This window comes from Scleropages formosus, chromosome 22, assembly GCF_900964775.1.
Source record: "Scleropages formosus chromosome 22, fSclFor1.1, whole genome shotgun sequence".
NCBI lineage: Eukaryota > Metazoa > Chordata > Actinopteri > Osteoglossiformes > Osteoglossidae > Scleropages > Scleropages formosus.
This window is the reverse complement of record NC_041827.1, coordinates 11347279-11374798: the sequence shown is the minus strand read 5'-3', so window position 1 is coordinate 11374798 and position 27520 is coordinate 11347279. Positions and strand designations below refer to the sequence as shown.

The following is a 27520-nucleotide window of genomic DNA, read 5'->3' as shown; positions in this document are numbered from 1 at the left end:
TCATACACTTGCATAGCACTAATGTAATGCTGGAAACAAACCATAAAAAGCAGATAGAAACAGGAAATCCCACCCTAGAATGGACTGGGGTCCCATCCAAGGTGTACCATGACTAATCTAATTCCCTTTGCTTTTGGGGTAGGCTCCTGACCACCACGACCCTGACCTGGACAAGCAGGTATCGATAATGAGCGAGTAAAACCTGAAATTCAAAAAATTAAATCAGGCCTGTAGCTTTACTTTTTCTGGTTATTCCTCTTTGTTTAGATATCTAAAACCCACTTTGGTTCATAACCAGCGGTTTAAGAAACACTGCTATAGATTAATAGTAGCAAATGCCTAGAGTGAAAATAATTGAAAATTGTTTTGGCACACAGTGAAATTAATCACTCATACAGTTTCTAATCCACTTATCCAGCGACATTTTTTCTCAGTGTAGAGCGGCTATATGACACAAGATGGTTAAACCAGCACTTCTGAGCTTGAACAGAAAGAATTTTCATGAAATAGATTTTTTCCTCGGAGGTCTGTGTATTTGCCAATTAAACCACCCACTGCTTTACAAATATTAAGCCAAAACCTGTCCCAGAAAGCAGTTGCATCATTCTGCGAAATCACACCAATGCAACATCTTGAAGGGTCCCTTCTCTAAAGCTGTAAGCGATATGAAAGATACACAGCTAATACTCTGCTAAACCAGCTTTTCACGCAGCACATGGTGACCCAATGCTAACAGGATGACATGGCTGCGATACAGCCTCACACAAAATCAGACGCACTCCAAAGGCACCTGTGCTGAGCAGCACGATGATCCCACAGCCAGTTACCTTGCTGTGTGCATACACAACTGAACCCAGCAGCTTCCAGGTGCCACCCCGGCGGTCCATTCGAATCATTCGCAGAATCTGCAGGAACCTCAAACTCCGGATGGCAGAGGTAGCAAAGACGTTACCCTGGGTCCCAGCTGCCAGCACCGAGATGGAAGCGATCAACACCATGATGTCTAGGGAGAGAGAGCCCTTCATTTCATGAGCATCGCAAGGACAGAGTTCAGCTAAATACTCAATATCACACTTAAAATGTATTTTATTGCCAATCAGACTGCAAAAGAAAATTAAAATTTCCCTTATATGGTCTGCAACTAGGGGGTGCGGTGGCGCAGTGGGTTGGACCACAGTCCTGCTGTCCGGTGGGTCTGGGGTTCGAGTCCCGCTTGGGGTACCTTGTGACGGACTGGCGTCCCGTCCTGGGTGTGTCCCCTCCCCCTCTGGCCTTACGCCCTGTGTTGCCGGGTAGGCTCCGGTTCCCCCGTGACCCCGTATGGGACAAGCGGCTCTGATAATGTGTGTGTGTGTGGTCTGCAACTGTGTTGTATGAGAGTTACAAAAAACTGCATGTATTTGTTGTGTCTGGTAACAGTGTGAGAGACATGGTAAGAGAAGAAGGGAGGAATCACACAGCACACATAGCTCCCACACCCCATCAGGGATCCTCTGTGGATTTCTCACCGATGACACAGAAGGGTTTGCGGGCAAACTTGAGCCGCCCCCTCCATCCTCTGTATCGACAGCAGCACCCCGCTGCCCATATCCTCACGATGTACTCCACCCCAAACACCACGATGGTCACGATTTCCTGAACACAGGCAGAAAGTCATCAGCACTGAACCTCCTAGTGTTACTATTATTTATACCTTGTTATCACATATTTTACCATGAGCAGAATGGATATTTAGAGCAACTATATGAGCAGGTATTGCAGCGCAAAAATTATAAACAAATCATCGAAGGGACAACATGGAACATTAAGAAAGAAAAAGATTGTGATGATGCTGAGAAAACAGTGTATAACACATGAGATCCACATTCTACCGCAAGAACTTACCAGAATATACAAGGCATCTTCAGAACTTTTCTCATACTCCTTTATTGTTGAAAACACAGAGAGGACCAGGCAGGAGAAGACTAACAGAAAGCTGAAAAGAGAAAAAAACTGCATTAAAAATAGCCATCCACTGAACCAAACAAATATGTGAAGAGATGTCCAAAAAGGAGTGTTGACACATTCTTGCGAATTTATGAATCCATGTGAAAAATGTGAAAATTATTTTTAGAAAGCAACCTGATGTCACGTCCGAGGAGCAATAACCCCCGAGGTATGGACAGCGGACAACGGGAGGCGTAGCTCTGTCTCATGACCCCAAAGCCACACACCTGTTCATAATGTCACACTCAACCTCCAACAGCTATGAAAGTACCAAAGAACAAACCCAAAGTGATGGATTCTTGGTCAGCGCTCTACTGCAATAGCCTGGTTTACTCACTGCTCCCCCAAGTCCTGCCCCGGTGGCGTTTGTGTTCGAGTCCCGGGTTCTGCCCTGTCTGAGCCATCCTGTACACCTGTCCGGTTCTCGTGTTCCGGTCCCGTATTTCATGACGCCTCTACGCTCTAATCCCATATTCCTGTTTCATCTATTAACTTGCACAAATATCACATCCGTGTCTTTCTTCTATGTTTATTACATCACATCTGTGCTGTATTTTCCAGTTTGCACCGTGCACTTATAAATACGCTCCGCACGTGTGGTCACTGTACTTTACCTCCGTGTTCGGACGTTACCGCAATAGGCATCTGTGTCAGACTCCCGTCCAGAGGCGACACCTGACGGTGGTTTGTTCTGAAATAGCTTGCACCTACTACTATAATCATGCTGAGAAGAAATCTTTTTCCAGTGCACAATGCTGCCCAATCGTAAGAAGGCTATCTACTTCATTTTTTAATAGTTTTGCAAAGGGCAAAGTCTGGAGATGTTTTTAGAAAACCTACAATATTTCTTCATAATTTCAGTCAAGGATTCTAAACAAGTTCCATGCTGGTCCTTCAGTCTCCGTAATATTACACACAATTTTACTGAGAAAAAGCGTTTGCTAAATGAGCAAATGAAAATGTTGAGATACACAGAAATCACGAAAGAACAGCGGGGTCATTAGTGGAGGAATGTATAGTGAAAGCAAAAAGGAAAGCCAAGACATATCAACTGTAGAACTATACCAAACCATTTCCATACAAAATAAATCACATTGCTGTGAAAGCTGTATATAAATTTATAATACATTAGGTTAACAAGATTAACATGATTTCTGGCTAATAAGTACCTCAGTGACTCGGCTTCTTGCCTTTTACTTTAATGACATCAATACATCATCAAGGGAACCTGTATTATCTGTACTGTGCTGAAGTATTTTTTATTATCATGATGCTGCGGAGTACATTACAATGTGACTATTTTTCACAAAAGTCATTTTATCATTTGCTTGGCTTATGAAAAACATGGATTTCATAAAGTTTGTGCTAAATTGTTGTGATCTGTAAGGCGTGACATAGTCATGAGTTAAGAAGAAGGTCCAAAACAGGCTTCAGTCGATTCTGTGACACTAGAATCTGGTCTCTAACTATAGCTCATTGATTTGAAATATGAGATAAGGTTCAATATGTCAACCTGAGGACAATATATGTTGCCAGTAAATTCCTCTTCTTGAAACAGTTTTCAAGGAAGGTTAGGGGAACATATTCCTATTCTTCAGGAGATCCTATTCTTTTGTTCTATTTCAGTCCTGCTTTCTAGCTCTTAGCTGCTTTATTCTACATCTGACTGATGAACCCTTGAACACTGATGTTGTACCAGCACAATGAAAACAGCACTAGTCAAATCTGTGCTCAGAAAACAAATCATGCCCTAGATAATCTTATAATGAGATAATAAGATAATCTGGGTGGCACGGTGGCACAGTGAGTAGTGCTGCTGTCTCACAGTGCCTGGGTGGTGCAAGAGGATGTGGGTTCAATCCCTGCTTAGTCTATGTGCAGTTTGCATGTTCTCCCTGAGTCTGTGTGGGGGTTTCTTCCAGGTGCTCTGGTTTCCTCCCACAGTCCAAAGACATGCTGTTCAAGTTCACCCATAGTGTGTGAGTGCAAGAGAGTGTGTTTCACTGATGTATGGATGAGTGACCCAGTGTAAGTAATGTATCTAGCAATGTAAGTCACCTTGGTGAATAAGGTGTGTGGGCTGATAACAATAGTTCATTGAAAGTTACTTTGGACAAAAGTGTCTGCTAGATAAATAAATGTGATCTTAAAAAGAGGCAGTTCAGATACAAGTCAGTGATCACTCAGTTAGAAATAAGCTCTCTAAACCCATTCAGTCTGGCTTAAAATAACTTCCTTTAGTTAAAGTTAATAAAAACCTTCTGATGGCTGTGGATTCTCTTAGACCTCAGTACTGCTTTTGACATAGTTAATGACATTGTATTTTCCTGTTTTGAAAGTCTCTTTGGACTTTTGAATGCTGCAATTAAATTGTTCATCTTCTATCTCAGTTGCTAGGAATTCCATGTTTTTCTCAATAATTTCACTATGGAGTTGCTGCTGCTGCTGGTAGATAGATAGATAGATAGATAGATAGATAGATAGATAGATAGATAACCACATTTAGCAAGCACATCAAACCTGTTAGGATATGTGAACTGGTTTCCAACAAGGTTTTGAGTTTACTTCCAAATCCTCATACTAACCTGTAAAGCTCTACAATGGGTGGCACCTCTGTATGGATCTGACCACCTATCACTTTATTCCTTACTTGGTGGTCTTTGTTCATCTGTCTTTTGTTTCATTCATACCCCTTAAGCTCACCTACACTCCATAGAAGATATAGAGTTTTCCTGCTAAACACTCTACTAAGCCCTGAAACTTCATAATTCCTTCCCCTAAAATATTTCCTCCTCTGGGCATGTTTAAATCCAGCCTAAAGGCCTGCGTTTTTAGAATTGTCTTCAAATATACTTCTGTGCTCTTTTTGCCTTCCTCTGATCATTTCTTTCACTGTGATTTTCTTCTTACATTTATGTCTTCTTTTGCTGTCGTCTTGTTGTTGTGTCTTTATTATACATTTTTTTTTGTTTTATTATTATACTGTATATTTTCTTAAAGACACAATGTAAAATAAAGTTTTATTATATTAAAGTTGGATATGCCAGTTTCAGTCAGAATCCCTGAATATGTTTGATGAAGTATCTCAAGTTAAAATTTAGGATAGCTCATCATATATGGGCTTTACACTTTGAATCTCACAAGATCTGTCTGATCGAAGCTCTTTCTGTTAGGATTCATGTGTTCTCTCCTGTTTTTTTGCGTGGGTTTTCTCCAGGTAGTCTTACTCCCTCCCATAGCCAAAGGGTAGGCAATTCTTGTGAGTTCTCTGTGTGTGTGTGTGTGTGTGTGTGTGTGTGTGTGTGTGTGTGTGTGTGTGTGTGTGTGTCTTTGAGAGTAACCTGCCTCCTAATTTCAATGACTATTTGCACAAGCAAACTGTTAAAATTAATGACATGATGAACAAATACATGCCATACTGTTAAAAGTTATTTTCTCCTTTTATAAAATTGAAAAAAAATTGTTGGTTTTTCTGTTGCCTGGGTTATGGACCAATGCTCCTAGATAATGCGAACCACAGCAAATGTCTCCTCTGACACACTGACTGTGGGCTGTGTTTCCATCATTCATCCGACTGCACACAACCCAGCAGAGACAGGTGCTGCCAGATGGCATAGACGAGATGCAGCCCACTCTGCCAACTCACGAAATGCAGAAAACTCGAGGTCACAGCAGAAGCTCCGACAGAGATGTGTTTACTGTTAAGCTACAGACTACATCGGTGAATGGCGTAAAACAGCCATAAACCTATTCTTCCTGGAAATTATGTATTGGCAAAAGGCTCTTGGAAAAAAAAAACCAGTGTATTCATTAAACAGGAAATACAAAAAAAAACATAGTGCTCAACAGTGGCTCTACAGATTAACAAAATTTCCACTATTGGCTACTAGACACATGCAAGACCCTCAGTTTTTGACAAGTCTTCAACTATTAATCATTTTATTATTATTAATAATCCTTATTTAGTTGAGTAGGGGGTGCGGTGGTGCAGCGGGTTTGAGCGGGTCCTCCTCTCCAGTGGGTCTGGGGTTCGAGTCCCGCTTGGGGTGTCTTGCAATGGACTGGTGTCCTATCCTGGGTGTGTCCCCTCCCCCTCCAGCCTTGTGCCCTATATTGCTGGGTTAGGCTCTGGTTTGGGACAAGCGGTTTCAGACAGAGTGTGTGTGTTATTTGGCTGATGCCTCTGTCCAAAGCAACACATAATGCTAGACAAGCAACCATGACATGATCAATTTTTCAGAAAACTTCTAAGCTTTAAGGTTGAACTAAAATTCATCAAACCTTAAAAAGAGATTTTTCCACAAACAATGGTTTATTTGCAGGTCAGTATAACTTCGAGACATAAAAAAATGTTCAGGCCACTCTTGTAAAAGATTTACTGTGCTGAAGCTCACTTTTGCATAATCAGAATAATGACTGACATTTCTAGCACAGAAGAACAATTTTCATCATCCTAAAAAGAACCTTTTGAATGCCCAGGATTTTCCACCTTATTTTCTACACTTATGCTAATAGCGCATGTTTTGTTCTCGTTCAGATTTGACAACAAAAGCCACATCGATTGTCACTGCTGCTGTCTGACTGATGTTGTTTTCATGTGGACATCACACATAAAACACAACAGACTTGGGGGCTAATCTATTTTATCCCAGAAGATGTGCAACGCTGGAAAACATGTACTGGCAAAAGGGTCCTGAAAGAAGAAAAAAAACAGTCTATTCATTAAACAGACAATGCAAAAACAGTTTTTATAGGTCTTTGGAAAAAAATAGTAGTAAATTATGTATATTTGGTTGATGAAAAAAGTTAATGAAAGTTCACAGCCACTCTTAATACTATGGTAAGGATTTTACTATACTGTACTTAACTGCTGTTCTAGTTACGACTCTTTTATAAGCATGATGTATCACTGTTTACATGCGATTCTCGGTCCACTGAACTTACATTTACATTTATTCATTTAGTAGACGCTTTTGTCCAGAACGACGTACATCTCAGCAACAGTACAATTTATGCATTACACTGAGAGAAGGAGACATAGCTGCAGACACGAAAATCTCAAGCAAATCTAGTTTTTTCCCTACCACTTGCTTCACCGAGGTTCATTGTTCAAGTAGGTGCATAAAACACAGGAACAACAAATCCTGATACCCTTCCACCAAATTTTTTTTTTTTTTATAACATTATAAGATACACAAGCAAACAAAAACAATGCCGGAGTAGTGGCTGAATAAATGAACTTGAGGAGAAGAGGCACCTGAAGACCAGGACAAGAAACGCTGGTGCTGTTTCTCTTAAACAAGGTCACTAAATAAAGCTGAAAAGGTCTATAGTTACTTTATTAGTGTATTAGTGTTTGCTTGTGGCCAAATCTAATACAAACACTTCATAATGTGATACCGGACGTGATACCAGCACCCCATGCTGACTGAAGCTGATGACCACCTGCCCATGATGGACGAGACGTGCCTGTGTGAACCGGGACATCAAGTTAACACTCATCTACAAGGTTATTATTAGATGTAAATTGACTTAAAAGTCTTTTTTAATCTGGAAAGCCCAGGAGGGGTGGGCTGCCCCTCTCACTTAGACCCCCAAAGGCTTTTTTTCCTTCCCTTGACTTTCGGTTGGGGGTTTTTGGTCCTTTCCTCCGTGACCAGTAGGTATACTTACATCTTTAATCACTGCAAGGATAAGAGCGTAATTTAATATATAGCCAACTATCTATTTGTGCATTTGTCTTATGCCTTTGTTCAGCGCTCTGTCACTGTGCGAGAAGAGCGCTCTATGAAAATACAATAAATTGAACTGAATTGAATTGAATAATGTCAATGATCCCAGATCTTGTTAATCTCATTTTTAACACACGGGGCAAGGAAAATGTTCAGGGCTCCCGAAACTGCAACGCACCGTATACACACACTATTCTCTCCGTGTCCGGTAGCGATAGTGAGGTGATAAATATCTCTACTCATTAATATGTGGACAAGAGATTATCTCGGAAAGGAATCTCAAACAAATCATTTCAGTACATCAGTTCTGCCAAATTCTCATTCACTGTGACAATTCTGAACACCTGGACTCCATGTACCTTGCAGCTCCGGCTGAGCTGAATCCAGCAATTTCTGTTTCTTTCCTTTCTTCCCGGCTGTCAACTCTCAGCAAAGGACCTTGCTAGCAGTCTATGTTTTGTCATGTTGCGTGTCGAGCAGCATCTCAACCTTGACAGAAATGCGAAGCATCTCGATGCCAAAAAATTGTTCCTCTGACTGAAATAAAAAAGCTGGAAGTGATCTATGCAGCTATTAGTGACTCCTGACTCAGAAAATCTCAAGTCCTCACACAGCAGTTTAAAACATTACGTTATGATCCTTTTCTTCAGAGAAGTCCATTAGTCTCTTTTTATGAGGCTTAAGAGAAGTAATTTAAATCAAAACACCCTAAGTGACAATAATAGATGTCAAAACCAACAAACCAGCTAAAAGAGGGGCTCATATCCTGCAGTACTTGACACAGGAAAGATAAAGAATGTTTGTACGGCCATAAGAATCTCAGCCAACACAAAGTATAACTTCTAACCGTCCAGTTAACAGAACCTTGGGTTGAAAAACATTAATAAATCTCACTATATTTAAATGGTATTTGAACATGGTCAGGTATTTATATGAATCATGGAAATCTTCCACTGTAACCCTCCGATGTTTTGACAGCTCTTCTCCCTCATTAGTTAAAGAAAGGATACTGTATTTTCAGACCCAAAATGTTCCAGAAGATTCTATGAGTCATGCTCCCAGCAACGGCAGCTAGTAGTATTACCCTACAACGTTTCAACAATGCAAATCATGCAAGAGAAATTAAACTATAGTTGGAGGTACTTAATTCACCTTTTTAAAACATGAAGCTACCCCTTGACCAAGCAGTAGTTCCTGAGTTGTTTTAAACTGCATGAAGTAATTCACCATGATGCTACAATAATATCTTTATTGTCCTTTGTTTTGTTTTATAAGGTTATTTTGTATATGTTTTGCTGTTGTGAAAGAAAACATAGCCAACCTCAAATAAAAATAAAAAAAAGAAATATTAATAAATAAATAAAAAGAAATAAATATTATATATAAAATAAAAAAATGAATTAAAAAATACATACAATTACATACTGTAAACATAATGTAGTACAGCTAAACAGCAATTTAAGAGAGCTACTGTGTCACAAATGCCAGTGCCACAGATTTTATATTAATAAAGAGAAATAGCATGAGATCGCTTCCTGTAACAACCAAGAGCGCTGCAGTCCTCCACCTCTGGCCACTTGTCCCACTCACAAGAAGTCCACAATTTGAAGTTTGCAGGTTCTTCGTTTTAGCCCTGACTGGGTGGAATGGGTTCCCTGTCTCCCTCATAACTGCTGAATTCCCTGCAGCATTAAAGAAGGGTCTCAAAATGCATCTCTTCCAGAATTTCTGACCTCTTAATGGCTTCAGAAATTTGCACCACATTTGTCATGGTCTCCCTCATATTACCTGTGTGGCACTCAGTTCTGTAGGGAGCAGAAAAATGGTGGCATCAACCAAGTATGCTAGACTTCAATAATTGTGTCTGCATCTAAAGCTCTTCATAGTGAGCTGCATTTCTGTGCACCCTAAATAATTTGTGTCTCTGGAGAAATGCATATATTAAATTAAATTTACATGTAAACATACTGTGCCAATGCTCTTGCCTGCCAGGCTCTCCTTCAATAACTGTATTTGTGTGCTGATCATACATTAATTACTTCCTCTTAGCCCAGGGTCAGCAGTGCATATTTCTCCATACATAAATATGTGCAACAATAAGTTAATTGCAAATGCAGAATGACCATCTTTACATCTTGAAGTAGAAATTCAATTTAACAAATATATTATACTCGGGGGGTGCGGTGGCGCAGTGGGTTGGACCGGGTCCTGCTCTCCGGTGAGTCTGGGGTTCAGGTCCCGCTTGGGGTGCCTTGCAGCGGACTGGAGTCCCGTCCTGGGTGTGTCCCCTACGTCCTGTGTTGCCGGGTAGGCTCCGGTTCCCTGCGACCCCGTATGGGACAAGCGGTTCTGAAAGTGTGTGTGTGTGTGTGTGTGTGTGTGTATATTATACTCCCTATAAAAAAAAAAAACTGTAGATGTTTTTTTTCCCCAAATCTGGTTTCCAATGCAATTCATGAAAAAGGGTTGTGGTTTATTTAATTAATTGAATAATTAAAATCACACTGAACAGAATGCATTATATCAGAACTCATTTTCAGTAATTTTTCAATCCTATCAACCTGAATTAGTGTCATCTGATAAATAACTGTGTCCTAAAGGTGAGAATTCTAGTATGGGAGTTTTTTTATTCTTTTGACCCAGAAATATACAATGAAATATGTGAAGTAAATGGAAAAATTAAAATTAATTAATTTTAGTTAATTCATTTCAATTTTCAATTTTAGTTTAGTTAATTATTTTTGATCAATCAGGGACTACTTTATCACTCCAAGCATTACAACAGCATGCAGGAATATTAAATGAAGCTCCTTGTAAAGTCAAATTCTTGTAATGTAAATGGAAGCATCTTATGGTAATCCTGTATGTACAATCAGAAAAATCACTACATTTACATAACTGTAGGTTATTACTCAAAAATCATCGGCATAAATCATAGCATGCTCAAAAAAGGAAAAGATAAATCTTTCATGAAGGTCCCACTCGAGTCAAAGTAATAATTCATATACAATCGGGTAAAAATGAATTTGCCTCTTTCACAAGAAAAGCTATCTAAGCCCATTCAATATGTAACCAATTTTATGCAACTAATAAATGCCATCAGTACTTTGTTCTCAGCTCATTTGACAGCTAGATGAAGCATCAACAATGTAAAAGTTCATAACTTGCATAGAATGAGATTGTTAATGGTGTCTCTTATAACTAATAACTGAGTTGTTAAAGACGGTGTGCATTCATTCTCCCAAGTGCCATTTTTTTATTTTAGAATCCTTATTTCCTGCAGGTGCATTTCACTAAATTATGTTTGCTACAGAAGTAAATGTACCTCTGTGGAGGATAAATATTTCAGAAGGTAAACCAATCCAACAAATCAATGCAACAACTGCATCACAGAAAATATCTATAACATAGCATTTGATCTTTCACAGAGATGACAGCAGGTTCATATCTGGTCTAGTCAGCAGCAGAAAAACAAGAAACTGAGGTTAAGAGTGGGATTTATTGTTTCTGCTGCCCCATAAATACAAAATGAATTCAACATGAACCACAAGTAGCTAAGTAAAACCCAAAAGGTCCCTTGACATCACTATACAGCAAATGAAAAGAGACAGAAGAAGCAATGTAAGATATTACACACACACACACACACACACATTTTCAGAACCGCTTGTCCCATACGGGGTCACGGAGCCTAACCCGGCAACTCAGGGCGCAAGGCTGGAGGGGGAGGGGACACACCCAGGACGGGACGCCAGTCCGTCACAAGGCACCCCAAGCGGGACTCGAACCCCAGACCCACCAGAGAGCAGGACTGTGGTCCAACCCACTGCGCCACCGCACCCCCGTAAGATATTACAAAATCAGAATATACAAATACCCAGCCACTGGGTGGTGCGGCGAGCAGCGCTGATGCCTCACGGCGCCTGGGCTGTTTGGGTGCAGGTCCGAATTCAGCTCGGTCCGTGTGGATTTAGCATGTTCTCCTCGTGCTCAAGAATGCCTGGGCACTAGGCCAGGAGCGATGCACCCTGGATGGGACACCAGTCCATTACAGGGTAGTCACACACACACACACAGATTCACAGATTACAGGCAGTTTAGAGTCAGACTGGGGGAGGAAACACACTTGAACAGAAGGAGAACACGCTAAATCCACATGGACTGAGCGGCATTCGGACTCACACCCAAACAGCCCAGGCGCTGTCAGGTGGCAGTGCTACCAGCTGCACCACCCAGTAATGTTATTGATCACAGGGCAGTAACATTTCCAGTTCCAATACACCAATGAAAAACATTTCTTGAGAATTCGCAGTGTTTGACTAACATTTCCATACTTTTTAACAGTCCAAAATCATATCACACATAAATTCTATGCAGAATGAAGCTGTTCGTTAATTTTCCATCAACTCCTCAGAGTGAAACTATGAAACACAATTGACACGAGATGGTAAACCACTCTGTTTAATAAAACAACTGAGCTGTGATTTGTTGTTTCATCGGCCGGAATATGTAATGCACTTGTAAAAAGAAACACACTCCATAGAAAATGGTCAGTTGAGCAGCTGGCAAGTGCTACAGGCCATCTGCAGTCACAGTACTAGTGGCGATGATCACCGTTTTACAAACCCTGTTTGTACCACAATAAATGGACCAACGGAGACCTTAGACTCACTTTTAAAGACAGAAATGTGTTATGTTTGCCACAAATTGATTTGAAAAGAAATTAGAAACAATCACAAACCTAAAATCAGTGAAAGAGCATTCTGAACGAGCTATATTAGAGTAGTCACATGTCATCTGTAGAAGTCAAGACTATTCACCTCCCCCATCTACGTCCCTGGATCATGGACAAGTTTGCAATTTGCTCATGAAAAAAACATCTGGAGGAAGAAAAACTGAAATACACAAAGGCAAAGCTTTTAACGAAATTGATATAGCGCTGAGACGACTGGGTACAAGGCCACCAACTGGCCACCCAATACCGCGGTTCCAGAAATATCCTATTCACAAACAGGGCCATCAAAATACAAACCTGTATGAACAACTGAAAAGCCTTCCTTTAGAGTTATCGTTGCAACTGCCTCCGTCTCAAGAAAATGAACTAATGATTTTAGAAACAAACATTTTTCGTTTACTTTTACAGATTTATGCGTTAGCTCTGCATGCATCGTATTAACTGCAACTAAACGATCAGCAAAGCCACCATAGGCGTGCCATCAGTTTTACCATGCTCGTTTCTGTGCCGAAAGTGTCCCAGATTGATGATCACTTGTTATTTGATGTATGTTACCTGTGCGCAGGAAGTTAAAGACTCTAGCTTAAAATGTGGGCTTGTGTAGCGGAGATGAAGACTGGAAAGAATGAAGAATTCACACATACAACTTGGATAAAGAGAACGGTTAGTGTTTCAATAACACCCTAAGACCATTTTCATTTTTTGAATTCATGGCTAAATTTGGCTGTGCAACATGGTTTTTATCTTCTGTCTTCTTGGTCAAGACACCTGTTACACTCCAGGTGACTACACACACACACACTCCTTGGTGCCATGCATGTCCAGTGTACTATACACTCACCTCTCCTGTTGCCATGTTCTTTGAATCACAGTCAGGAGGTAATCTGATTGACCTCCCCAGCTTGTTATTTACCGATAATGGCCTGTGTTAGTTTTGCTGAGTCTGGATGATATTGTGTTTGATTCTGAATTGAGTTTGTGGCTTGTCAGCCTCCAACACTGAAGCTATTCATCAAATGGAGGAGCTCCAGACATTCACCCAACTGGCTTCTTTTCCAGACATGACCACATTCTCTCACAAATTCCTGCCACAATATTCCATCATCACAGCTCTAGTTTGGTGACTTCTGAGAAAGGATGTGTTCTGGGACTGGTCATACGAATGGACATTTTGAACCCAGACTGACTCGTTTCAAGAAATTCCCATATTTATCACCCACAGTGCCTCAATATGTACCCTGGGACAGTAGCTGTATAGCAGTAGACAGCAGACAGTAGCACTTTCCACTTTCAAAATGATACGGCACTCAGTGACTTTTGCATCCCAGGCTCTAAACAGAACAGAGATATAGTAGCCTGTGGGTGAGAATAAGAAGTGGCACACAAATCTTTAAGGATGAAAATTCCTACTGAAAATGATCACCAGGCCAACAGCTCAACTAGCCACCTCAGGAACCATCCATCGGTGCCCAAAGTTCTACAGATAAGTTACAAAGACTCTGATTGTAAGATAAAACTCATAGCAAGGCAGAATAATACAGTAACAAAAAATCTTTTCACAATCAGCAACTCCCCTTTAAATTATTTAAGAAGGTCATGGGGTCTGAGTGCAATATTTCTCTTGGAGGACCTTCACTGGGAGGTCAGGCTTAGAGTTAGAGTTAGGGTTAGGATCAAGCAGTCTGCTAGTACATCACCATAGGTATCTGGATCATGCAGGCAAAGAGCTGATGCTAACTGACAAGAAGTCATAGGACCGAGATACTTTAGAACTCCTGCTGTGAAATCAGAGTTTGAGGGCTACAGAAGAGTATCTACAATGAAACAGCAATGCAGTAATCTGGTCTGGTTGCCTGGTCTACACACAGTAATCCAGTTCATGGTCAAAGACTATGATGTATAGTATGTCTGCTTAGTAGTAAGAGCGAACCAGAAGAGTGAGTGTGCGAAGTCCGAGGGCAGCGCTACTACCTCACTGGTCAGAAGTTCCACGGGAACACCACCACCTAGATGTCTGAGGTGAGTTTCTCAAGGTTCATGGTCATCAGCACTGTCATTTAGGATCTACATACTATATGATCTCTCTGATAACGTAGTTACATGTTGTATGATGCATGCTAACCTATGCATTTGTCCAGTGAGGTTTACAGAAAGCATTCATCATATATAACAGTCTTCACTTTGTTTCTGCGGGCTTTGCAGGTTTTATGAGGTCACATAGCTTGTGCGATATGTGGTCAGCGACCTATAGCCCTCAAGCAAAGGGGGAGTTGAGAAGTTCAACCAGTCAGGGAAAAATAGCTTACACACTCATCTGTCACAAGGCGTCAGTTTCAAAAGAAGGTGGGAGAAAACTCTTCCAAAGAACATGAGAACACGCAACCAAGAGCCAGTCACGTCTACGACATATAATTAACTGACAACTGTGATCTCGACTGTCTGAGGTCCCTCAATAGCTCTAGTGTCGCCTTCACCACAAAGAGGAAAAGTAACACGGCATCAAAGCCACGATGTGGTTTGACTGGAGACACAGAGATGGAAGGGTTGGATTGGTTCAAACCCTTGGCCGCCAAGACGCAGGATAACTTCTCTGCACCTCGACGAGCGAGGCGATGATCAGTACCAGCCACTTTGCAACTGGTAACCTACCAGTGGTGAGAAAAGTGATGAAACGCCACTTTGAGACATGCTTCATTCTCCACCTGGCCTTCCGGATCACCTGTCAGATCACCAGTCATCGATCTGGTGTTTTCATAACTATGATTCTATCCTTCGCACATGAAGTGGAAAGGGCAGAGGCAGATATGATACATATGTGCCTCATCGATGCCGAGATACAGTCAGGCACATGTCACGCAAGTGTTCGAAGTGCTCCAGTTGGAGACACTGCCTAGAACAGCATCATGAGCCATGGGCTTGAGCAGCAGGAGGAATAAAGAAGTTGTAACAGCATATATGGAGCCAGTGTGTTGTGTGCACCACAAAACCCCGTGGTAATGCTGCAGTAAGCTCAATTAGCTCAGAAGGAATTTTTCACCTTAAATGGACTGTGAGTAGCAATGCCTAATTTCAGGCTACACACCAAATTATATACACTAGTATATACACAATAGTACACACTGCTGCATGTTTTTCTTTCATTTAAAAAAAAAAGAAATGGCATACCTGCAGCAATTCTTTTTCCATAAGGCCAAATTTCAGGACTTTTATTACCTTAGATGAATGACCAAATATTATTATAATAATAATAATAATAATAATAATAAAGGTAGGCGTTGTTAATTCTCTGTTAGGACTTAAATCCATTCTACGTCCGATCCACCACTGAACAGCAGAAAATGTTCAGCACCACATCGATCTTGTCGGCCTGAAATAATTCCATGCGTTAAAAATTGATAGGGGAGAAAGAGCTCGTGCCGCAGTGATAACATTTGAATGGCTACGCGAAACATACTGACCGCCTCAAAAACAATTCCTAACATAAAAAATTGCCCGTTTTCAATATTACTGTGTGTGTAAGGAGCGAAGACACGAACGAATGCGGGGGAAAGACGGGTTTCCGCCGAGAAACGCGGCGCGCGGCACGAGGCGCCTCGGGAGCCACTGATGATCTCGGCCGCTTCGTCCCTCCTGTGGCACAAGCCAAGCTTGCGCGAGGAGAGACGCCGCGCGGACGGACGGACGGCGCCGCCGCCAAAGCCCCCCGTGAGTGCCGTGGCCGTGGGCGGATGCGGACTCGATGGTGGCTCGTCGCAGAAGCCGGCAGCTCACTTACACATAAGCGTGGTAGATGAACGCCCATCCTCTAGGTCTCTCCAACACGTTGTAGAGGAAATTCTGGAGCCTCCGGTAGAAGGCATTCCTCTTGGGCGGCTTCGCCTTGCCGGTGATGCTCGAGCGCGGTTTGCTCAGGATGCTGCCGCGCTTCGTCGTGGCGTCCGAGCCCGCGATGAGGAGCGCGCCGTCCCGGCTCGAGTCGGCAGCCCCGGCTTCGAGCCCCACAAAGCCCACCTTGAGCTTCTTCTCGGCCGGCGGAGCGGGGTACACGCCGCCGTTGCGGGATTTCTGCACCATTCTCACAGTATACAGTCATGGGTGGCTGGTGAGGGGGGGGGGGGCTTTTCTCCCGACCAGGCTTTACTACGGTAGCGGCATCCCGGCGCTTCAGGACTCACTGCGCGCGGCGCTGTGACTGGAGACCCGGCGCGCGCGCGCGCGCGTCTCTCTCTGTTTCTCTCGGTGCGTGCGTGTCCGCGCGCGTGTGCGATGCGCGTGTGTATCGAGCGCGTCTCCGTTTCCACCTCAGGCTCAGGCGGACTGGATGGCAAAGCGGCGGAGGCGCAGAACTTGGATTTATGGCCGAAGGAGGGAAGGAGCGGAGCGGAGCGGAGCGGAAGCGCGTCGCGTTCACACACACGGACACACACACTGCGGCAAACACCAACAAGTGAAGTGCGGTGAATTATTCATTCGTGTTGAAGCGAAACATTAAATTTAAATATCCATTGTTTGAATCTCTGAAGAAGCTCTATGAGTATGTATTATGAGATTTGTCCTGGTATGACTTTGTATTTATTTTCTTATCAAATTTCTTCTTCTTCTTCTTCTTCTTCTTCTTATTATTATTATTATTATTATTATTATTATTTTATTTCACGTAAATAAATCCAACAAATCACTTGTATTACAATCAGTAAGTAGGAAGTGAAAATTTCTGAAGCATGATTGTGTCCTACGAAGCAGTTTGTTTTTCGAAAAAGTAATGAATCCTATCCCGTTATCTTCAGAATATATTCGGGGCATTTTTTCATTCTTTTTTTTTTAAATATCTGCCTGATGAGAAAATACATTTTTTTTGTGTGCATAAGTAAAAAACACCAGTTTATTAAAATATCTCTGTAATTAATTAATGTGGTGACTGCTAGTTGTGTTCTCATGGAAACTTTTATTACCTGCTGTTTATATTCAGTCGGTATAAGTATGGTATCCAAAATGTATCAATCAATGTGATCACTTTTACTTCTTGCAAATGTTTTTTGCCAATCATTATAGCCCTATTGTACCAGCCAAAGATGAAGACCAATCACATTCTCATTTATGACATAAATGTACATCACTTTGGAGAAATGTAAGTAAATAGTATAGAGCAGTGAAGTATGTAAATAGCCTGTATTGAAACTATGGCATCTAATATTTGGATTTAAGCTTAAAAGAGACTTTTATTTTTTTCTCATTTCAAGTACAGTATGGAAAATATAGAAATCGCAAGATGCAACCAATGAAAAAGATGAGAAGGTAATGAAATAGCAGACACCCATACATGCTTCCAAGGAAGATGTTATGTGAATATAACACAGCAGGCATTCATTTTATCATAAGAGCAATGTGGTAAAGAGGGCAAGAAAAACAGCGCAGGACCAAAAGCATAACCCCAGAACAGCTCTACATACCATCTGAGAAGGTCATCGTCCAGATTTATCCATGTTTATAATGTTTCCTTTTTTATCACAAATTACTGCATTGAAAATTATGTTAAAATGACTCGGTAATTTGTTAAACACTCTTGACGTAAAACCAATATTTTGCCAGCCTGCAACATTAGTATAATTTGTGAAAAAAACTGATTGATGAGAATGTACATCTTCCCCTGGAAATAAAAGCAGAACCTCCTTCAATGTTTAATTCCACTGCATGAAACAACCTACTTGAAAGCTGGAAATCCTAAATTATTTTTACATTTAGATTTTCACTTTCTTCAAACAATTGTTTCCAGGAGATTGTAAGGGCCATTGAACAGATTTACATTACCAATGTGAAATATATTAAGTATACTTAATAGTTCTGTGTGCACACACATCTCCTGTATTTACTGAGATACTGGGAAGACGGGAAAGCATATTCTTGAATCACGATTAGAGCTAAGTCATGTGCTGCACTGCACTAAACCATCAGAATGAGAGGTGAGGGAGCTCATTGCCAAACTAGCTGTTCTGTAAACTAGTTGATGGGCAGTTATTTGATCACTCACTAGCTGTTTGTCTTGCTGCCTGAATTCCCAGCCTAGCTTATCACCCCACTAACTGACAACTGCTCACTGGAATATTCCCTCAACAACTGATTACTCTGTCAATAGCCTATTAGCTAATCACCCTGCTGATTGATCACCTCACCAGTTGATTACCCCACTAACTAATGACTTACAGGTAATTGCTCTGTTAAGTGAAGTGGATTAGGCCTGCTGGCTGTCCACCTCACTAGCCGATCACCTCGCTAGCTGATGGCCTGCTAGCAGTTAACCATATAAGCTCATCACTGACTAACTGATGGTCCGCTAGATGACTGTCTCAGTAGCTGATTGCCTAGAATGTATTGCCCTGCTAGCTGCTTGCACGTAACCTGATGGCTCTACTATTTGATGGTTCATTAGCTGATGGACAGTATATTTGCATTTACTTTTATCCATTTAGCAGATGCTTTTGTCCAAAGTGATGTACATCTCAGCAAAAGTACAATTTATGCATTACATTAAGAGAAAGAGACATAGCTGCAGACATGTGACTCAAGTAAACCTAGTTTGTTACCTACCACTTGCTGCACCGAGGTTCATCGTTCAAGTAGGTGCATAAAACAGAGGATAGACAAATACTGATACCCTCCTACCAATTTTTTTTTTTTTTTTTTTTTTTTAAATATTATAAGATACACAAACAATCATATACAATGCCGGAGTAGCGGCTGACTAAAGGCTTATCTGGGGATAAGGTTTGATGGCAGTAGCGGGAAGGCCACACAGGAGAGAGTTGCAGTAGTCCAGACGAGAAGTCACCATGGCCTGGAAAAGCAGTTGGGCAGAGTCAGTTGTGAGGTAGGGACGGATCCTACGAATATTATGCCGGATGTATCTGCAGTACCGGGTCGTGGCTTCGATGTGCTGAGAGGAAGACAGACTCGTGTCAATCGTTACTCCCAGACTCTTAGCCAAGGAGGTAGGTGAAATGAGTGAGTTGTCCAGTTTGATCGATAGATCGTGACAGGAGGACGGGCCAGCTAGGAGGTAAAGAATCTCTGTTTTGGAGAGGTTGAGTTGGAGGTGGTGATCAGACATCCATGAAGAGATGTTTGACAGGCAGGCAGCAGTACACCACCACTTACACAGCACCTGTGTTTAGGTGATGCTGAAACATCCTAGCTGCTTCACTGAAACCTGTGCTGAGGGTGAATCTAGTACTTGTTGAGCCACTCTAGAGGCGCATTCATCTCTAACCATGAAGAGCATATATTCAGTTCATGCTCTGTATTTCCAGTGGTCATTCCATGTATAGTTACAGCTGGTGGAAATAAATGGGATTATTGTCTTCCCAATGAATATGATGTCTAAGATTTAATGTTTCTAGACATTTCTGAAAGTAATACAATCTGTCTTTGTGATTGCTATAGCAACTTGTGGAGAAGAAAATCACAGCCGCTGACCAGACAGCGGGAAAGCTGTTTCTTCGTAAGACGCCAGCTAGTTCCACACTGCGTTCTGATAAAGTAGTGCTGCTGTTTAACATCTAAAGTGCTGTGGCATAAGAAATTAAAGTAGTATTTACACATGTAAAAATGAATATATCAATAACAGGATGATATATTTAATGTATGATAGAGAACAATGCTCTTGTATATCATGTATTCACTTTGAAAAGTTACCATGGAAACTGTAACCTCTTCAACATCAGTCTCTATTGCAGGTAATGGTTGTTGATAGATCTATGACTACTTGGCATTGCAGTCCTTTTTAGATGGTCAAAAGATTCAGGTAGACAAAGGGTTTTTCACAGAAATGTTTCAAGGTCACATATGCTTAGCTGACGTACTGGTAATTGTTAACCCAGCTTTAAATCACTGCAGTAATTCTTGGAGGAAAATATGAGAAGAGGAGGACAGAAAATAATTGGCTTATGAGGACAGCAGAAGATTCCAGTGTGCATTAATTTATTAAGTTGTCCTTAACTGGTATAATGGTTACATTTTTATGATGTGTCTACCTAAACTGGGATAATAATCAAGTAATAAGATTGACATACTCTTTAATTTGTATTAATTATTAAGATACCTACTAACGTTTAGTATAGTTCAGTCCTCATGCACCATCAATTCCATTTCTCAGTGTAATCTCTAGGGACACATTTATTTATTTAGCAGACACTTTTCTCCAAAGTGATTTCAAATGAACTCGATGTAGCCCACATACCTTATTCACCACAGTGACTTACACTGCTAGATACACAACTTACAATAGGTCACTCATCCATACATCAGTGGAACACACTCTCTCTCTGTCACTCACACGCTATGGGTGAAACTGAATAGTATGTTTTTGGACTGTGGGAGGAAACCCACACAGACACAGGGAGAACATACAAACTCCACACAGACTGAGCAGGGATCAACTCACGTCCTCTTGCACCACCCAGGCATTGTGAGATAGCAGCACTACTCGCTGTGCTACCATGCCACCCAGAATGCAATCCACCCTTTGAGCCCAGGCCATGATTCTCGAGTCATAACAGGTTATGGCGTGGTAGCATGTGATTATCAGTTGCTGCTTCCTCTGCAGATAGCACAATATAAATAATTCAGATGTGTCTTGACAGCACGGATGAACTGCAGTACAACACAAGCAAACAATACACTGATGCACGAGCGGGTATCTCAGATGGACATGGCTCCATCTGTGCCCAGTCCCAGCAAGGCTTTCTCAAACCACAGAGTAGATTCTGCCAGCTGGTTTTGTCTCTCCCCCTCATCCTTTCATACATATCCAAGTCCAAGAGAGTGATACCATCCAGGAAGCTCTTCAAGCACTGCCAGTTGTGTCAGGCCTTTGAAATTATGCAGATTCAAGATTTGGTCCCTATAATGCCAACTTGTAATCAGCAAAATAGCTTTGCATTAGACACAATCAATGGTATCTAAATAATTGTGATGGTGGCTTGGATGTCAAGACACATTGATCCTTGGCAGAATCAATGCTCCTGAAATGATTGGTTTTGTGGAGAAAAGGCAACTTTGCACTGTACATCTTTAACCAGCATCCCAAAAGAAATTATAAAACAACCAGTGAACAATAAATAATATGAAGAGATTGCAACGTTCCTTAAAGAGAGTCATAAAACAACTGCAAAAATATTACATTTGGTTATTTTTCTATTGCCAGGGTACATAGCTATGTTTAAATTCCATTAAATAACATCATGTAACACATGGCAACCAAAATATAGTACAATAATAAAATACAAATAGGAATGAGCCTTTCTTGCTGTGCCAGAATGCTGCAGTGCGAGTTGTATTCGACTTGGCAAAGTGTTTCCGTGAATCTCCCCTCCTTGTCTCTCTCCATTGGCTTCCTATACTTGCTTGCATCAACAAGACAGTCAAGGGATCTGCAACCCGATACCTGCAGAACCTGATGAGTTCCTCCACTCTGTCAAGAGCGTTATGCTCTTCCACCTCTGACTGCTTGGTGGCATCACTCGCATGGGGCCTGAAAAGTTAGTATGTTCTGTTTTGGCTGCGATGTGGTAGAATAAAGTCCCCCTTCCCCTTAGAACTGCTGAATCCCTTTCAGCAATGGAGAAGAGAGCTCCTGACTGATAAAGGGTGAAACCAACTATAATGGGCCACTGATTCACTGTGAATAAGGCAAGCAGAAACAAGAGCCAGTGAAAATGAATTTTCACATAGGGTACACTCAAATTGTTTCATTGGTGTGTGCATTCATTTACATAATCAAACACTGGTGCAAGAGAATAAATATCAAGCTTAATCATAAGTGCTTCTTCCAAAAACACTGTAGCAGTATGATGCCTGTGGTTTTTTGGAAAGACAATAGACTAAAATCTAGTAATCCTTCCATTTTCATTTTTTGTGAATGAATTTATACAAATAACGCTGTAAGTATTGCAAGGTTGTCAGAAGAAATGCAAATTACATCTTTAAGTGGCCACTGTTTAGGAAGACTAAGAGTGCCGCAGACCAGTTGGGCATATGGTGATGTCCGTGGTGATGTCAGCTCATCAAAAGCTCCAAGGACACTGCCAGGATGCTGCTGTTGACCCTGCTGTCAGATAGACTGGGCTTGGCATGAGTATAGCACTGCATCAGCCTGAACAGGTCACCCTGGGCACAGGCACAGAGTGGGCATCTGACTGAGTAGAAGGGAGGAATAGGAGACAATGTGTTACAATAATAACATGAAAGGCATTTTAACAGTATCTTAGCCTCATGAAAGCATTACAAGGCTAATATATCAACATTTATATTTTTTATATTTTATTTTTTGTATTTACATATGGGGGGACGCGGTGGTGCACTGGGCTTGGCCGGGTCCCACTCTCTGGCGGGTCTGGGGTTCGAGTCCTGCTTGGAGTGCTTTACGACGGCCTGGCGTCCCGTCCCGGGTGTGTCCCCTCCCCTTCCAGCCTTGCGCCCTGTGTTGCCGGGTTAGGCTCCGGGTCGCCGTGACCCCGCTCGGGACAAGCGGTTTCAGACTGTCTGTGTATTTACATATAAAATAATTAAATGTATACTGTTTTCCTTTACTAGAAATAATTTCACAGTACCTGGTATATATTATACATCCAAAGTATTGTCATCATGTGCATGGGGGATTTATCCAAGTAAAATAGTCTTCAATGAGCTGATACACATTGAAGTAAATGCTCTAAAAAACTGCAGGCAGAAAAAAATGTCAGTACAGAGCAACATGAAACCTGTAACATTTGGTACTGGTCCTGGTACTGTGCTCTGTAGACTGGGTTTTGCAGACCTCTTGAGTGAGATGGGATAGTCCAGAGCCACTGCTATATGCTGCTAATATGGCAGGAAAAAGTGCTGCATATACTAAAACAGTGTAGAGTGGGGGATTTTTTTCCCCCAAGAAATACTAGATAACATCAATAACAAGGATTGATTGTGACAGAAGGTATTACAGGCCATGCAGACCCATACAGCTTTTTGCTGGGGGTCTGTAGATTTGGTTTGGTCAACTTTGAAAGATCTGCTTGGTTTTGCTGTTACGAACAAGTTACAAATTCGTACAAGAGGAGTGTACGTGCTGTCAAATAACAACTGCTGGCATAGTTCCTCATGGTAAGAGAGGGTACAAAAGGAATTTACTTTTAACAAAGTTATGGGAATGATCCAATGATACAGAATGTGATAACCAACAATTATTATTATAACAGTAGTGTAAGTCAGCTGGTAGCTGAGGAGATGAAAACAAAAACTCCCAACTGTAAAGAAAGGGCAAAAAGTAAACCTCTGGGGGTTCTGGTACCAGTGGCTTCATACCCTTCCTGGGCCTTCTATTGTGGTGTAGATACATCTAATACAAAAAAGAGACAAGTACAAACTGTGTTGTGTAAACAGCATATTTTCATTCTAATTCATTTTAAATTGGTTTTTATTTTGGTACAGCTTGAAGTTAATAAAAGTGTTAAGTATTATTGTATATTTTCATTCACTAAAGCTAGGTATAGAAGTTTACAGAACCTAACTTTTCTGTACTACTGCTTAGCTTTTATAGGAAGTTGAAAGCAGCTAGAATCAGTCAAGATTCAGCACTGAATTGGAGACTGTATACTTTTATTTTCAATAATTTCAAATCAGGCTTACTTTTAATGTTAGTGTTGGTTATTCAAGGTAGCGAACAAGTTAGTGAACCAACACACTATGGTCAATGACAACAGAATGAATTGAAGTCATACAGGGAATATTTGATTTATTATAGCTTTATCTGAGGTTTTCAAAGAACTGACCCCATGAATAAATGAAGAGACACCTGTATTATAAAATTTCTATTGATTGTGATATAGTGGTAAAAGCATCTTTGGATTTATGAAAAGAATGAATTTTGAACAGCTTTCAGTTCTCATTTGTATTCAGAAGTTGATGTTCTAGTAGTCCTGGGATGAATAAACACAGGAATTATAAAAATGTGGGTCATGCTGTATAAATTCACACTTTGTGCAAAAACACAAGAACCAACACACTAATAGCAAGGAGCGAACTGATGATCCAAGTATGTGTACAACAGGGGATGTGTAGAGCATCAGATAAACTTCAACTATATTTCATATTTATAGTAATCAAATCATTACTTTATTTGATAACTTGCTTTCCTTATTCTCAGTTATTTTACTGACATAATCAATACCAGTTGCTATACTTTTTAAAACTTTTTCAGTATGTTGTACATGCGTTATGGTAGCACAGTCAGTTGAATGTGACTGTGTCACTTCTCACTGCTGTAGAAAATATGTATATGTACCAAAACCCCGTCCACCATCAGATTTACACTCTCACCTGTTGGGAGGGAATCATGTTGACAAGTTTATATATTGATACAGTATTTTCTCCAGCGAATTTAACCCACAGCACAGCCTGTTGGCCAAGTTCCGCAATGCCTCCCTGCACAATGAGCCCCTGATGCCACAGAATGCAACTTACCCGGACTCCTTCCACGCATTGTCCTGTAGTGCCTTCTCCACGTCGCCCTCTGGTTCTCTCACACAGTCACCTGGCACCGTCAGCTTTCCCAATTCTCCTGGTAGTGCCGCTGAGCCGGGAGTCCCTACCAGGTTACAGAGACCTACGACCTGTGTGCTACGAGGAGCCGGAGTACTGGTGTTCCGTTGCCCACTACGAGCTCAACAACCGGGTGGGGGAGACCTTCCATGCTTCATCCCGCAGCATTCTAGTTGATGGCTTCACTGACCCCTCAAACAGTAAGAATCGCTTCTGCCTTGGTCTGCTGTCCAACGTGAACGGAAACTCAACGATCGAGCACACTCGCAGACATATTGGAAAGGGTAGGCCCGTCTCTGCTCTGTTGAGGTGAACTTTTAATAATTTAGGCAATAGGTGTAAAGTACAATGGACTGCTCACACCTACTCTGCATGCTATTTGATATGTGGGAGGGTGAAGGGACTCATTTGCCAACATCAAAAAAAAGAATCATTTGATTGTAGGAAGAGAGGGGTGTGAAAATTCCAGACTGCGTGTATGTTGGCTTAGTGCACTGAGTTGCCACTAGACTGGGTGAAATGAACAGGTTAAAGTTGATGTGCTGTGCTGCTGTGATTCACACAGCTCTGCAGGGGAATGGCCAGATTTGCGTTGTGCTGGCCCGAGGCCTTCTGCTAGAACAAGGACACAGCGAGTCAGAAGGGTCAACAGTGTCGGCCATCAGTACATTGTGGTCCCAGTTTAGCATGACAAAACTACTTAAATTAACTTGTATTTAAGAATTGATTGGACACATTCTATGTTTTTAAGACTGGAAATAAAACTGACCATTGTCTGTTAAAGCTGATGGGATTTAAAAGTAAATTTGATCCAGCTCACCGTGCTTGCTCAGTAGGTACTTCGATATAGTGGTGCTTTATACTGTCATTAATCAAGATTTTGATTAAGTTTGTCTACTGAGCATTCTTTCACTAACTTAGTTTTACATACTAAAAATAGGTAGAATTTGGCCATTAAGTACTGAGAGGAGAACTGGCATTTGGTGAATAAGGATTGGATTTGCAACTAGAAACTATTTCAGTTTCATCTGAAGAAGTGTGGCCCATGTACCTTTCAATTTTCAGTGTAGGTCATTCTAATATAGCTTACCCCTCTCAGGAAACAGCTACTTGGTAAAACTGGGTTGCATACATTAACATCCCTTTGTTATTGTTAGTGCAAGGGGGTGCGGTGGCGCAGTGGGTCTGGGGTTCGAGTCCTGCTTGGGGTGCCTTGCGACGGACTGGCGTCCCGTCCTGGGTGTGTCCCCTCTCTCTCCGGCCTTACGCCCTGTGTTGCCGGGTAGGCTCCGGTTCCCCGTGACCCCGTATGGGACGAGCGGTTCTGAAAATGTGTGTGTGTGCGTGTATTTTCTTCAAGAACACCTTTTAAAATGCTAAGACTATTAAAAAAAATTTGTAACTTTGATCTTGAGTTAACTGTATCCAGATTTAGCCACACATCTGTGGGGATAATGTGTTTTATAACTTTGTCTTATAATAAATGAGGATGCTTGCATCTGCGGAACAGCGTATCTTGGGGTCAGTCTAGGTACACACTGTAAATGTACTACACTGTGCATGTAATGTACATGTACAGAAATGGCTCCATCTGTCGGACACACGGTAAGTGACAGTTCCAGAGATCCAGAGCTCCAGAGCTCCTTGTGTTGCACCTTGTCATCCAGGCTGGGAGACAAATTGCACCAAGACACAAGACAGCATCACACCCACACTGGGAAAGCGATGCACAGCTGGAAATAAACCCACTATACAAATTTGAGAAGCCCCTTTAAAGGGGACCATGGGCTATGGAAGTGCGTGAGACAAGGGGTTTGGATCGTAACGTTTATTGTAAGGTTCGAGAACAGCTTTGCTGCAGCCCAGGTTCTTTCTTCTGTTGCCGGAAACTAGAAAATGTGTTTCTTCACTGGGGCACGGTGGTCAGTGCTGCCTCACAGCTCCAGGGCTCTGACTTCTAATGTGGGCTCCTGTTTCACACAGTCTGTGTGGGGTTTCCATCTTTCCACCGTTTGCGTGCATTTCCTCCTGGTTTCTCCCATTGTCCGAAGACGCGAGTGATTAAACTGCAACGGACTGGCATCCTGCTCAGGGAGTGCTTTGCCTCATGACCCGTGTGTCTGGGACGGGCTCTGGAGTACTGTGATGCTCACACAAGCACTTATTGACAAAAGATGGAATACAGTAGGAGTAATTCTACAGACTGCACTTCAGTCATAGAATTTGGGAAATATGGGAAAGCATGATGAGAGAGTTTGTTGTATGATAAGAACTTCTTTAAAATTTTTTATTCAGTATATGTGTTACATTCAATACCCAAAGCCTTTTGGACACATAACTTGCATAAATACAAACAAGCATTTTGTGCCTTTTCTAGTGGATAAAGAGAACAGACAAATGAAATATACTTGACACCTTCATATTTACATAGTTTTCCAACTTTATACATTTCAAGTCTGCAATATTTACAAAGAACAAGTGAACAAAAAAGGATTTG

General features: G+C 41.5%; 1 protein-coding gene across 5 annotated transcripts in view; it reads right to left on the bottom strand.

Moving 5' to 3' along the window:
* Positions 1–16881, bottom strand: part of kcnq2b (potassium voltage-gated channel, KQT-like subfamily, member 2b) — a 35801-nt gene extending 18920 nt beyond the window's left edge. For 3 of the 5 annotated variants that reach the window (XM_029247829.1, XM_029247830.1, XM_029247828.1), the window contains exons 1-4: positions 16229–16881; positions 1885–1975; positions 1509–1635; positions 828–1003 (exon numbers count right to left, since the gene is read on the bottom strand). In XM_029247829.1, coding sequence (XP_029103662.1) covers positions 828–1003; positions 1509–1635; positions 1885–1975; positions 16229–16527 — 693 coding nt within the window. In that variant the 5' untranslated portion in view covers positions 16528–16881. The remainder of the gene's footprint in view (positions 1–827; positions 1004–1508; positions 1636–1884; positions 1976–16228) is intronic. The other 2 variants (XM_018725890.2, XM_018725891.2) reach the window with 1 other exon arrangement.
* Positions 16882–27520: the final 10639 nt, after the last annotated feature.